Source organism: Triturus cristatus, chromosome 3_2 (genome assembly GCF_964204655.1).
Source record: "Triturus cristatus chromosome 3_2, aTriCri1.1, whole genome shotgun sequence".
In the NCBI taxonomy this organism is placed as follows: domain Eukaryota; kingdom Metazoa; phylum Chordata; class Amphibia; order Caudata; family Salamandridae; genus Triturus; species Triturus cristatus.
Genome location: NC_140584.1, coordinates 411,574,587 through 411,589,698, shown reverse-complemented (window position 1 = coordinate 411,589,698; position 15,112 = coordinate 411,574,587). Strand labels below are relative to the sequence as shown.

Genomic DNA, 15,112 nt, shown 5'->3' with positions numbered 1-15,112 from the left:
CGGCGCCGGCGGTTCATCGAGTCGAGGTGCAGAGATCACCGTCGAAGTCTTCGATACCTGAGGCTTAGGTGTCGGCGAGGGAGCGATGCGAGACACAGCAGGCGGTACGGCCCTTGGTGTCGTTGGTGCCGGTAGCCGAGCAGGTTTGTCGGTGCCGATGGCTTTTTTCCGGTTGTCGACTCCAACGTCGCCCGCTTCAAGTTCGGCACCGAAGTCCCTCTTGGTGCGGTCGGTGCCGACGCGGTGCGCTGGCGTCGAAGGCCTCGATCCGACCAGCGCCAGTTTCGGTTTCGGTGGAACCGGAGCAGCTTTCGGTTTCGGTTTTGTGGTAGGGAAACCAGCCTGTTTATGTAGTAATGGCTGCCGCTGAACGTCCGAGGCCGGGCCCGAGGGCGGGGCCGAAGAACTGCGGGATGGGTCTCGGGTAAGGCCCGAAGGCGATCCCTCGACCGGAGCCATAGGCTGTGGCACTGGTGTTTCAACGGTTTGAACAGGTAGGCCTTGTTCATCATTGGAGCTACTCTCTTCGGCCCCTAAGGCCTCCTCGTCGTCTCCTACCTCGGTGTCGTCTTCACCTCTGTGGAAGAGTGATTCGTCTACCTCGTCCGATCCGGGTTCGTGTTCGGAAACGGGACTGGAGGGCAAGACTTCTAATTCCTCGACGTCTTCGGCCTCGTCGAAGATGTCTGTTGGGGCCGGTGCCGCGTGCTGCGCCTCGAGTCTCGCCGCTCGTCGATTCCGCAGAGTCTTCTTGGAACGGAACCGGGCACAGGCCATGCATGTCGATTCGTCGTGGTCCGGCGAAAGGCATTTGTTGCACACCGGATGGACGTCTATGTGTGGGTACTTCGCATTGCATACCGGACACCTTTTGAATGGCGTCCTCGATTCCATCGTCGAAGTAGTCGATAGACAGGTAAATGCGAAAAAAGTCGGTGCTGAAAGTTAGTAAACTAACAGGATTGTATCGAAACCCGATCGATAAACAATACCGACGCAAACTAAAGGCCTTTTGGCCTCGAAAAAATATTTTCCTAACTTGAGCTAAGATAGCACATCCGAACCCAATGGCGGAAAAAAACAATCTGAGGATGGAGAGGATGCCCATGCGCACTGTAGTCCAGGGGAGGAGTCACCTATCCCAGGATACTTCGAAGACTCTTCCAGGACAACAACGTGCAAACATCCGGACCCAACACTAGGCGGCGATCTATGCACAGATATGAATTCAGCAGCCCACTTGCCTCGAACATTGTAGTTTGATTTACAGCATACAACTCTGGGAACTCTGCCTGGATATGGCTGGAAGTGCACCCACACTTGTGAATGCTTTCCACTGTGCATGATACCTATAAATTGCTGGGCTAGTACTTTTCCATACCAGGCCCAACCAGAGTTGAGGTAGCCCTGACTATCAGGAGGCTGGAATAACACGTATGTTGTCTTGTTGAATTAGAGACCTGGGTCTTGTTTTGTAAACAATAAAAATATGTTTAAAAAAAAAAAAAGAAAAAAATCTGTCAAAAAACATCAGTACCACTGGCAAATAGTGGGGGTGACCATGACACAAAGGGGCACTTTTCGAAAGCAAGTGGATTTGTTTCCATATCAAGCATATCTGAATACTCCTAGGAGGATGAGGATTATATAACAGAAGAATGTGTGCTCAACACTTCAGGCCTAAATACATTCTTCACCCTGTTCTCGTCATGAGATAGGAGCAGGCATTTAAAATAATTTAGATTTTTTTTAAATAAGCCCCCAGACACTAAGACTGAAGCCTCCAGTGACGGTGATGCGACAGCTAGTGGTGTCAGCAGTGGTAACACATGGGTCCAGCAATGAGCCCAAGTACCCAACTATAGAGCAAACATCTGTGGTATGGCTTAGATCCTGACAATTCTACTTCGGTCATCCTGCAAAGAGTAACAGAGTCAGAAGAGGTGTCCTATCCTTGAGCAATTACAACAGAGGACTTGATCTTCACAAACTTCACCCTACTTGCACAAGAGTTTGGGAGGCTCACCTTGAGCTTTGAAAACAGATTTAGACACTGAGAAAGGTACATGTGAAAGTTTGAGTCACAAGCACTGGAGTTATGATCGGAGCCCAAATAGCTCACACATCTGTGGCTAGAGTGGGTCTTTCCTGGCTTGAATATGTAACTGGCAGGACGCCATAGCTAAACTTCGAATCCCCATAAGAAAAATACAAAAATCACCAAAACACTGGAGCTCCACATCATATTTTTCTTGAAAATAACCACACAATTTCAGGTTATGCAACATTAGAGCTTTTGGTGTGAGGTGTGTATGGTATCAGTTGTCCTGACTGAACATCTTCGCAAAGGTTTCAAATCCAGTGCTTACACATAGAAACTTCTTAGATGAGGAATCCACGAGTAGGCGTCTCCGTTAGTAACCATTTTGTATATACACAACAGCACACAAGAAAACAAAAAGGAGCAATATCAAGTTCCATTGCTTTTCTGCCCCAGTCCACCATGTGAAAGGCTGCGGAGAAGATGAGCTGCCTCATGTTTGTTACCTTTTTGTCGGGAAGGAACCTGAACAAAGTGCTACTGCTTCAGCCATTGGATCATCAGTCTCCTTCGGCTCCTTTGAAGACACAGCTGAGCCTTGGGTTGAAGAGTCTGCTGTAAAACAAAAGATTAACAAAACAAATGTCACTAAAGCTTACTATGGCAGGCGGTGTGGTGTATGCTATGGGACCTATATATCTGAAGGCAAAGCACAATATGGCACAGAAGCAAAAGCAGTCTTATGGTGGCTCGTTCACCTATTCCATCAGCTTTTTCCTACTTCCCACCTTGTGACTTTCCTCCTCCTGGAGGAACCAGAAATTGCTTCTCAAAATCATTAATGCAAACCATTACACAGTGAGTAACAATACTATTTGCTTCATACAAAGCAATGCCCAATTCCCTAGAATGGTGCACACACTTCAGTTTAAAAAGAAAAGTTAAGTGACACTAGAAGTAGCTTTACCCTACAGGCCTGTTCTGGCTCTGTAACGGCGCAGGATAATTTTGACTGAAAAAGAAGAATTGAAATCAGAGGAAAAAGCAGCATAAAGCGGCCAAGGAGGTGTTTAAACAGATTTCTAACTGCCAAACTGTGCATCACTTCAAGGGTGGCACTTGCTTGTCAATGTGGAAAAAGTACTAAACAAAGCAGTTCTGCGCCTCAGTTACATACAAGGAGAATCCACAAGAGCTGCCTTAGTTCTGAGGAAATTGGCATAAACATTTGAAGAAAAAGCCGCCCCATACATAGGGAAACAATGAGACATAAAAGCAAATCCAACTGATGAACAATCCTAGAGGTAATTTTCGCTGCAACCATGTGAGATGCAGAGCTGAAAGCAGCCTGTCCAGATACACAGGGAAACAGTGTTGCAACACTGAAACAGTACCAGCCAAACAATGCTCAAGGCTCATCCCCCTTCAGGGTTTACAAAAGAATAACATATCCCATGTACTAGCACATGTGAAGCACATGTGGACAAAGTATAAGATGATGGGAGGGAGTGCAGTGTAGGTAAATGGCAGATGTGCATAGGGAATGCTCTAACATAAAAAAGACCTTGTTATGGGTGTAATGGCTTGACTGGAGGGGGATGGGGTCACTTCAAACAAAAATAGCAAGGTATTCCAGAAGGACAGCACAAATTGACTGCAGAATGCAATACTAGTCAGACAGGGATCAGAAGGGAAACAGTTGGTGAGTGACCTCCCCCCCATGTAGCCTGAAAACTTTGGGGTGATGGAGAAGGAATTCAAATGTAACTATTTAAAGTGGTTAGTATTACCTATGACCTTAGGTTTGAGGGATTGGAAAGGCTAGTGAAACATGCAAGAATTATGTTGAATGATTTACATAACAAAACTGTGCAGACAGAAGATTTGATTTGTAGGAGGGTGCAGCGTGGAAGCCATCCAATTTCAGGTTCCACTTTGAGACACTAAATAAGGAGCTTGCAGAACGTCTGATGGCCTGATGGGCCTGCTGAGCTTGCAGGGACCACAAGACCTTGAGAAATAAAGGACAATCTTGAGACTATAAGTGTACTGCTACTTTGCTTCAGTTGCAGAACATTTCATAAGTTAATATTTAAATATAACTAAATGTCTCTTGTCGATTAATGATTGGATAAATGTTTGGAAAATCCCAATGCGGGAGTGACCGATTGGCTGTTTTATTTATATAAGATATATCAACGGTATAAAAATCCATGTGAAAACTTGCATTTTAGGTCAGCCACATATGGCAGCTGCTTTCCATAAAAATCCTACTTTGAACTTTACTGCATACTTGTATTTTTTATTTTATTTCTTTCAATGATTTCTACAGCAATATTTGAGACCAGAGGGAAGCACACTAACCACTATGATGATTCATAAGAAGAAAAACTGAAAACCTATACTTTGCCATTTTTATTTAGGTTGTCAACCTTGTGAACACACTGAAGGTGCATGAAGGACGTGCTAACATTACTCACACAAATAAATAAAAAAATCTCTACCTCCATCTGCATGACACCAACTTTCGAATTTGAGATTAAAAATCATATTAGGAGACAGATCAGCAGCAATGGGTTCCAAAACGGATGCACAATATGAAAAGAAAATTCAAATAAAAACCTACTCAGAGCTAGTATCAGGTTCCCTAAAAGGAAAAAAAGGACTCAAATTTGCAATGCAGGTATACAAGGCATAGTATTGAGGATATTCCAATAATTGTACCTCCTTGACCTATTTGTGATACACCCACTTCAAACACAACCCCATTGATCTTATGCATCCCATCTGTAGAACTGAATAGGCTAGGACATTAGAAAGGATTACTAACTTGCAGTCCTGGTTCTGCATTGCAGGAAAAATCACTGAAGTCAAATGTTAGAATAGTTCCCCATTGCTTGTGTGGGCCCGAAACAATTTAAAAACATTTGTCCATAGAATCACAAAGCGGATTGCATATATCCAAACAATGAGACCATGCCCAAGGCAAGATTTTTTCTGAAATGTAGACTGTCAAAGTCCAGGAGGACTATTTTACAAATGCACTGCCACATTTGAGGTGCAAAAGGCTAAAAAACTGTCATGTGGGGAGAATTGCAGCATATTTGAAGTCCGTTTTTCACAACTTTTACACTCAATCTCCAAGATTACATTAACTTCACCGCTACATGATGCATTGGAATGGCAGTTCTTTTTTTGTGGCGCCGTTTAGTCAGATGCGGTTTCTATGCCCAAGATAAACAATCCAGGGAGACGGGCGAGTAGTTTGAGAAATTAAGATTACTACAATAAAGAACCAGGACTACAAGTAACCCTTTCTTCTGCAACATAGGATCTTCATTGATAGTCAAACGTTCAAATAGAGCAGCAAGCTAAACACCTTTGCTTATTGCAACTCGTGGGCAGATGAAACAGATAAGTTACTGAATTTTACAGATTGTGAATATTTAGTAAGGTGTCCTAGTGTTCGCATCAGTTTGTGCATTTTAATTTAGACAACCTAGAACTCTGACCGCCATTTGGCAGCATTACAAATATCTGCTATTGGAATGTTTCTGCGCCAGTTGCCTTGCCTCTAGCACAGTTAGCTTTTGGTTTTCCTGGAGAGGTTTGTTTTCCAGCTGATAAAGAAATGCAGCTGCAATCCACCTGGTGATAAGACAGTGAGGATGTGGCTATACATACATAGTTGTAATTGATGAATAACTGCTTGGATTTTCTCAGATCTTTCGTTTGGGCTTGTAGAAGCGTAGTACCTTTAGAACATTAATGAACAAAGTGATTGTTCTCAAGTGGGCAGATGGGGTGAAAAAAAAAAAAAGGACGTAATTAACAAGTTACTTACCTTTGATGACGCTCTTTCTGGTAAAGACTCTATTTAGCCTCAGATTCCTCACTTTTGAATATTCTCCAGGCATCAGACTGGATCCAGAAACTTTTCAACAATGCTTCTGTGCACTGAAATGTGGCACCTAGCGACTTCGCTCGGATCCCGGTCAGGGCTGGAAAGGACGTGCGGGGCCTATATAGGCGCTACGCCTGGCCTCCAGTGACAGTTGCTTTTAAGACTGACTGTGCCCTAAACCCGGACCCCCCAAAAGCAAATTAGTAGACAGTGTGCAGATTCTTAGGCTTGAGATCTTATTCAGGGTGGAGTCCAACCACAGAACGGGGAGGATGAAAGCGTTGGTGAGGAATTGGAGACTAATCTATACCCGGTAGAGCGTAACCGAAGATAAGTAACTTGTTCTTCTGACAGACTTCCAGCCCTAGATTCCTCACCTTTTGAATAGTATTAGAGCAGTACTCCATAGAGGAGAGTTGAAACCAGGAAGTCCTGACGAACCGAGCAGACAAAGTAAGGTTCTCAGCGGACTTGGCTATGCAGACAATTGTGCTTTGTGAACGTATGGAGGGACGCCCACATAGTTGCTTGGCATATATCAAGGACAGGGACTCCGTGAGCTAACGCAGTGGTAGCACCTTTGACCCTGGTGAGATGGGCACGCAGTCTGTAAGGCTACTTCTTCACCATTGCTTATCAGATCTTAAAGCAGAGCACAATCTAGCGTGAGATGGTACACTTCTGCACAGCTTTGCCTTCTATCACTCAGGAGACCCCCACAAAGAGCCCACTGTCCACCTGGTGGTCTTTGGTGTGATCGATGTGAAGCTGAAAACTCTCCTAGGGTCTAAGCAATGGAGCCTCTCCTCCTCCTTAGAAGGGTGTGATTGAACAGAGTGATAGACTGATCGATATAAAATGACATCACAACTTTCAGAAGAAAGGATTCCCTAGTACACAGAACCAGCGTGTCGGGGAAGGAGGTGGTGTGTGGTGGATGAACACAAAAAGGCTAAAGCTCACTCATGCCGTGCTGAAGTGATGGTAACCAGGAACATAGTTTTGATAGTGAGACGCTGCAAGGACAACTGTAAAGCGGCTCAAACAGACAGGCCTCGAAAAATCATATAAATATTACTAGAGCTGCAGGTCTAGTGACTAGAACAATCTACTTGCCCCCATAGTAATGCACTTGCCCTGTAAACTGGTTTCAAATTGTGTGATCCTAGCCAAATATTTTGTTTAACAGAACAGCATTTCTGCTGTCCAAAAAACTATTTTGTGTGATTTAATAGACTAAACTTTTGCTCCATGTACATTGGGGTCTCCAACCTTTTCTTTAACAAGAACTACTTATGTTGAATGAAAATCACCTCCAGCTACTAATACTAGTGATGGGAAAGTGAACATAGCAAACACAAGGAGATGATGTACAGAGCGCTGAAACTTTTCAGACACTGACCCGAATCACAGATCTGGGTTGAATCCATCATAGTTCTTTAGCTCACATCAGCACCCCAGTTGAGACGCAGCCATATGCAAATTGGAACAGTCCAGGCCGAACTGCCAAGCCAGGTCATCCCTGGAACGGAAACAAGCATCCTGGGACCGGTTTCGGGGTAACACCCCTCATCAGCCAGGATAGCTCGAATCCAGTGGCAAAGTGAGCAAGGTACCCACGTCTGGGTATACCCTGCCAACATAGGGCGTACAAAGCAAACGCAAGGAGATGGACAGAGCGCTGAAACGTTTCAGACATTCACCGCCAGTCACAGTTCTTGGTTGAATCCATCATCGTTCTTTAGCTCACTTTGCCACCCTAGTTCAGACCCAACCATAAGCAAATCAGTCTTGACCCTGTTCCTCATGCCAAGCCAAGTGAAAGTGAACACCCCATCCAAGAGTGTCAACGGTGATCACATCAGTGCATTAGGCGGGGTTTCCAGTTGTAATGTAAACAAGCATCTGCAATGCTGCCCTTCACTGTCATCCCTGCACTGGCTGCCGGTTCAGAAGAGAATTTATTTTAAAGCCTTGGTTCTTGTGTTTAAAGCTTTCAATCAGATTGGAGCTCCTTACTTAAGACATAGGTTCCCTCGCTATATCCCTCAACGTACTCTGAGATCCTCGTCTCAGCTCCTGACCTCTGTGCCAAAAATTACTCTTGCGCGGGTTGGTGGTCGCTCTTTTCAGGCGACTGCATCCAGCCTTTGGAACAACCTCCCCCTGCCTCTCCGCCAGGCCCAGGATCTACTTGCTTTTAGAAAAATGCTGAAGACATGGCTATTCCAACTGTAATTGGCTCTACTAGCAGTTTGTTGTCGGGCACTTTGGTTCATCTCTGTTGTTCGGGTGCGTGTTATTTATTCTTAGCGCCGGGACACTCTTGTGAGTAGCCGCGCGCTCTATGAATACCCGATATAACATAACATAACAATGCAATAGGTCGCGCATTTATACCAATTTGAGCTATTGGCATTGTAAATATCAATGCCTTTTATTTATGTATTGGTTTTTAAAACCTAAACAAAAGGCATTGTCATTTACAATGACAATAGCTTAAACCCTCGCAAATTCGAGACCCATTGCATTCCAACTGCTTGAATGCATCGCTGGGGTGCCCCGTTCTATCTTCCATGGACCCTGAAGAGCTACCCGTTTGCTACGAGTTAAATAAACAAGCAGGTGGTCACAATAGCGCACGAGAGACCCTCCTGCCTACCTGCAGTAAGTGAAACTCATTAAAGAAAATAGTGCTTACAGACTAAAGAAGAGTGCCATGCAACAACTGAAGTAAAAGGGCCAGTCCTCATGGGAGGTTACAAATGAAGACAAGGTGGTACTGAGGGACTAACGAACAAGTTACTTACCTTCGGTAACGCTTTTTCTGGTGGATACAGTATCTGCCTGTGGATTCCTCACCTTGTGAATATCCCCTGCGCCAGCATTCCACGGAACTTTTTTCCCCAGCTCTCTACGCCGACGTGGACGACGTCACAATGCATCGGCTCCACTCGCCACTCCGTATGACGTCACTGGAGCCATAAGAGAGCCACGTCGGCGTGATGAGGTCAGTTCCACCCATTTTTTTCGTGCCCCCGAAGCACACAGGTGGACCAACGACAAATTCGAAGTATACACAGTATACAATATACAATCAAATATACATAGCACATAAACAAAAGGAAAGCTAAATCAAACAAGCATTTCCTACCAATGTACCAGAAAGCATAACATGTCAAGCAAGGCATCCTTTAAGGTATACAAAGTTGGACAACGGGGAGGCAGGTGGGCCAGTGAGGAATCCACAGGCAGATACTGTATCCACCAGAAAAAGCGTTACCGAAGGTAAATAACTTGTTCTTCTGATGGATACATCTGCCAGTGGATTCCTCACCTTGTGAATTGATTCCCACAGCAGTCCCCACTCCCGGAGGAGGGTGTCCACCTTCCTATACCAGAAAGTTTTGTAAGACAGAGCGCGCAAAGTGGCCCTCCCTCCTCATGTCAGAGTCCAAGCAATAATGCTTTGCGAAAGTATGGAGGGAGGCCCAAGTCGCGGCTTTACAAATATCTGCCACAGGAACACCCCTGGCCAACCATAGCAGATGTAGAAGATTTAGCTCTAGTTGAATGAGCCCTAATACCCTCAGGTGGAACCTTACCAGCCAGGGCATAGCAGATCTTGATGGCAAGGATGATTCATCTCGATAAAGTGCGCTTGTGCACCGCTCTTCCTTTGGAATGAACAACATAACCCACGAAGAGCTGATCGTCCAGACGAAAGTCCTTCGTTCTGTCCAAGTAAAAGCTTACAGCTCTCTTTGGGTCCAGGCGATGAAGTCTTTCATCCTCTTTGGAGGGATGAGGAGGAGGATTAAAAACAGGGAGAGTAATAGACTGCCCCAAATGAAACGGAGTAAGTACTTTAGGCAGGAAAGCAGCCCTGGTCCTAAGTACCATCCTTTCAGCATGTAATGTGAGAAAAGGGTTTTAGTTCTCTAAGAGCTTGAAGCTCACTCACCCTCCTTGCCGAGGTTATGGCTACAAGAAAGACCGTTTTAAAGGACAAAAGCCTCAGAGGTCAGCTATGAAGAGGCTCAAACGGGGACCCCATCAGAAAAGTCAAGACAAGATTAAGGTCCCACTGTGGCTTCACAAAAGGAGTAGGAGGAAACATGTTTGTAAGGCCCTTGATAAACCTTAGTACAATCGGAGATTTAAATAATGACGGTTGATCAGGAAGACATAGAAAAGCTGATAAGGCCGATAGATAGCCCTTGACCGTGGCCACAGCACAGCCCTGCTGAGCCAAGGAAAGAGCAAACTGGAGCACATCAGAAAGATGGGCTTTTAAAGGGTCAATGGATCTCTCTCCACACCATTTAACAAACTTAGGCCACCTATATGAGTAAATGAACTTGGTGGAGTGTCGCCTGGCCGATAAAATAACATTCACCACATCTGGCGGGAGAGAGTAGGAATTCAGGTTGCCCTGTTCAATCTCCAGGCATGAAGGTGTAAGCTCTGGAGGTGGGGGTGTAGAACCTGCCCCTCCGACTGTGAGAGGAGGTCTGCCCTCAGAGGGAGACGGAGCGGAGGGCACGAGGAGAGGTGGAGAAGATCTGTATACCACACCCTCCTTGGCCAATCCGGGGCGACCAATATGACTTGGGCCCGGTCTTGGCGAATCTTCCTCAGAACCCGAGGAATCAAGGGTATGGGAGGAAACGCGTAAAGTAGTTGCGAGCCCCAACTCAACTGAAACGCGTCCCCCAACGCCCCCTGCATCGGATACTGGAGGCTGCAAAATGACAGGCAGTGCGCGTTCTCGCGGGTGGCGAATAGGTCCACCCGAGGTGTCCCCCACGTCCGAAAGACGTGACGAACCTCCTCCGTATGGATCCTCCACTCATGGTCGGCGGAGAACTGCCGACTGAGACTGTCTGCACGCACATTCAGAACTCCGGCCAGATGATTTGCCATCAGACAAATCCGATGGTCCTGAGCCCAGGACCATAGACGCAGAGCCTCTCTGCAGAGACAATGCGACCCCACTCCTCCCTGTTTGTTGACATACCACATCGCGGTAGTGTTGTCCGTCAGGACTTGAACAGACTGACCGTGAAGGGAAGGGAGGAAGGCCTTGAGCGCCAAACAAATCGCCCGCAATTCCAGAAGGTTGATGTGAAGCAACCTTTCCTCTGGAGACCAAAGACCCTTGATCTCCAGATCCCCCAGATGAGCACCCCACCCTAAAGTGGATGCATCCATAATCACTGTGGCCACCGATGGAGGTAGATGGAAGGGCTTTCCTTGGGACAGATTGCCCTCCACGCTCCACCAAGACAGATCCGCCGCATCTTCTCCAGAGATCCTCACAGACTCCCTGAGATCTCCGTTGTGCTGATACCACTGCCTGCAGAGGCACCACTGGAGCGCCCTCATGTGCCAGCGTGCATGGTTGACCAACAGAATGCAGGAGGCGAACAGACTGAGCAGACGAAGGACCTTCAGAACTGGAACAACCGCTCCATAGTGGAATAAAGGGACCATCTCCTGAATGTCGAGAATTCTTTGAGGAGGAGGAAATGCTTGACACATAGTACTGTCCAGTACTGCCCCTATGAACAGGTTGCGTTGAGAGGGCACCAGGTGAGATTTGGGCACATTGATCGAAAAACCCAAGTCGTATAACAGTCGGATGTTACCTGCAGATGATGTTGCACCATCTCTGGGGACTCTGCCTTCAGAAGCCAGTCATCCAGATAGGGGAAAACCGGAATCCCCGACCACCTGAGATGGGCTGCCACCACTGCCATCACCTTCGTGAAGACTCGAGGTGCGATAGTAAGACCAAACAGGAGGACCGCAAACTGGTAATGTTGCGACCCAACCGTAAAACGGAGATACTTCCTGTGCGACTTCAGGATTTGGACATGGAAGTACGCGTCCTACAAGTCGAGCGACACCATCCAGTCTCCTTGCTGCAACGCTTGAAGAACCTGCGCAAGGGTCAGCATCTTGAACTTCTCCTGTCTCAGGTAAAAGTTCAAGACTCTGAGGTCCAGTATCGGACGCAATTTGCCGTCCTTCTTGGGAATCAGGAAATACCGGGAGTAGCATCCCTGACCCCTTTCCTGCTCTGGAACCACCTCTATCGCACCCTTTTGAAGCAAAGCCAACACCTCCTTCTGTAGAAGAAGTAGATGGTCCTCTGAGCAGTAACCCTGGCAAGGAGGGTAAGGGGGAGGAAACTCCCGAAAGGGAAGGGCGTACCCAGTCTCCACGAGGTTTAAAACCCAAAGGTCGGTTGTAACAGATCTCCAACCTCGCAGAAAGTGGGACACCCGACCCCCCACGGGTCTTACATGTTCCAGGATGGGGGATCTAGGGCTGCTTCCCTGAAGCTTCATTGGGAGCAGAGGAGGTAGAAGACGAAGAGGGGTTGCGGCCAGAACCTCTCCGACTTCTTTGTCTCCCTCTATAGGACCTATAGAGGGGATTTTGCTGCTGCTGTTGCTGCTGCTGCTGAGGCTGCCGGAAGGAGCGAAATGAAGACCTCCCAAAACCTCTGAACTTCTTAAGCCCAAATCCTTTAGCAGGATCCTGCAGACCTAAAGATTTCGCCGTCACCCTGCTCTCTTTAAACCTCTGCAAGGCAGAATCAGCCTTTTCACCAAAAAGCCTCTGTCCGTCAAATGGCAAATCCACCAATGTGGCCTGAACGTCCGTAGAGAAGCCAGACGAACGAAGCCACGCTTGCCTCCTAGTGACTATAGATGACCCCATTATCCTTGCCACAGAATCAGCCGTATCAAGGCCCGACTGAATCAACTGCCTTGCAGCAGCCTGAGTGTCCGTGACCACTTCCATAAAGGACACCTTATCACCTTCTGGCAACTTAGGGGCTAACGATTTCATTGAGTCCATAAGAGCATGAACATAGCGCCCTAGCAAGCAGGTGGCATTAGTGGACTTAAGCGCCATGCTCCCAGACGAAAAGGTCTTTTTAGCCGCCTGATCCGCCTTCTTAGACTCCCTTTCCGCAGGAGTCTGAGGAAAAGCCCCTGAAGCATGCTTCGAGCATGACGCCTGTACCACCAGACTTTCTGGAGAAGGGTGTGAAGATAGAAAACCTGGATCCCCAGGTGCCACCCTATATCTCCTCGCCACCGGTCTGGAGACTGCCGGCGAAGAGAGTGGCTTACGCCAGACATCCATAACTGGCTCCAAAATAGCCTCATTAAAGGGCAGCAAAGGCTCACTGGTCGAGGTAGGCGAGTGTAACACCTCCGTCAGAAGATTAGGCTTATACTCCGCAGAGGGCAACTGCAAGTCCAGCAACTCTGCGGCCTTTATCACAAGATGGTAAGGAGCCAGCTCCTGCGGTGGAGAGGACCTAGAGGAAGAATGCTCGCACTCCGGAGTCGTATCCAGGGCACTAGCCTCCTGAATCCCTTCAAATTCGTCGGAAGATGTATCCACCTCACCTTCCTCCACCTCCACTCTATAACGCTCCTCCTCTAAGACCCTCTGGGCCTCCCTCCTTGAACGGATCCGAGGAGCCGGCGGAGCCGTACACTGAGTCGGTGGAACCGAACGTGGAGCCGGAGGTGTCTGGGTCGGCAGAGTCGGCGGTGCCGGACGCGGCGCCGAGGGAGTCGGCAACGGCGTCGAGAAAGGCTCCGAAGAAGGTCGATCCAATCGAAGCCGAGATGGATCCCCAGATGGCGCCGGAAACTGCCACGAAGGCGCCATCGGCAGGAGGGGCATAAACGGGGCCTGAGCATAATGCTGCGGCACTCCCAGAGTATAAGCCATAGGACCCACGTGACCAGTAGATGCGCCGGATGGGAAGGCAGTCCGTTGGAAAATCCCATACATCGCATTTAAAAAAATGCGTTGAATCCGCACCCGGAGTCGGGAACTGCGGATAAGGGAATAATCCCGGATCCGGTTGTGGGGTACCTGGTACCGGAGCCGCAGTGTCCTCCACAGGCGCCGCAGGATCATCCGGCTCTGGAGAAGGCTTTCTCTTGCTCCGCCTCCGAAGCCGAAGTCTCCACTAGAACCAGTGACTGAGCCGGTGACTGCGCCGGTGACTGCGCCGGAGACCGCGCCGGAGACCGCTTCGGCGAAGGAGATCCCTCAGGAGACTTCGACGGAGGAGGAGACACAGCCTTACTTCGACGTCGCGGCGAAGTCGATCTCGACACCTTGCTCTTCGAAGACCGGCGCCGAGAGGAATGCTTCCGCTTCTTATGATGCTTCTTCGACTTTGAAGAATGCGAAGTCGACAACTCCGGTCTCGATCTTTCCTTCTTCCTACCGCTCTTCTCCTTCTTAGCCTTGGCCATGAAGAGCTTCGCCTCCCTTTCTTTCAAGGCCTTGGGATTCATCCTTCTGCAGCTGGAACAATCTTCCACGTCGTGGTCGGATGAAAGGCACCACAAGCAATCTTCATGGGGGTCTGTCATTGACATGTGGCCCCCACATTCCCTACAGGGTTTAAAACCCGACTTCCTAGTCGAAGACATGACAATTTTCTCCAACAGTAACCACTAAACGACTACAAAGTAGCAGGAGAGTGCTGGAAAAACCGTTGCGCGTCGACAGCGCGGAAAAAAGGGAACTGACGTCATCACGCCGACGTGGCTCTCTTATGGCTCCGGTGACGTCATACGGAGTCGCGAGCGGAGCGGATGCATTTAGACGTCGTCGGCGTACAGAGCTGGGGAAAAAAGTTCAGTGGAATGCTGGCGCAGGGGATATTCACAAGGTGAGGAATCCACTGGCAGATGTATCCATCAGAAAAGCCTAATAACGACTGAGCAGCCAACATTTACGAAGGACAATGACACAAGCCAATGACGAATTTGGGCAGAGAGTGGGCGAGGCTTCAAGTACATACTCCAATACAGCATGGCTCGCAGAGCAGCATATGCGCTGCCTAGGCTCCACCTAAAAAGGCTTTTATCATTTTAACTGAAATATTACAAGGGTAGCACATAGAAACCATACCTGCAATCCCCCTGGCACCAAGGTATAAATATGAATAATTAATCTCTCCAACTCAAATAATAGCTTTTAACACATTTTGAAAATTCAACTATTTTTCTACAGACTTATTTATGAGTTGTGAATACACACACATTTTTGTCTTGAATACATGCTTTTTAATTTTGGTATACATATAATAATTCAACCAAACAAAAGCTATGATA

General features: G+C 47.6%; 1 protein-coding gene across 4 annotated transcripts in view; it reads right to left on the bottom strand.

Moving 5' to 3' along the window:
- Positions 1–15,112, bottom strand: part of CLSPN (claspin) — a 413,699-nt gene that overhangs the window by 116,081 nt on the left and 282,506 nt on the right. For 3 of the 4 annotated variants that reach the window (XM_085647975.1, XM_085647977.1, XM_085647978.1), the window contains exon 16: positions 2,548–2,656. In XM_085647975.1, the coding sequence (XP_085504101.1) occupies positions 2,548–2,656 (109 nt within the window). The remainder of the gene's footprint in view (positions 1–2,547; positions 2,657–15,112) is intronic. The other variant, XM_085647976.1, reaches the window with a different exon arrangement.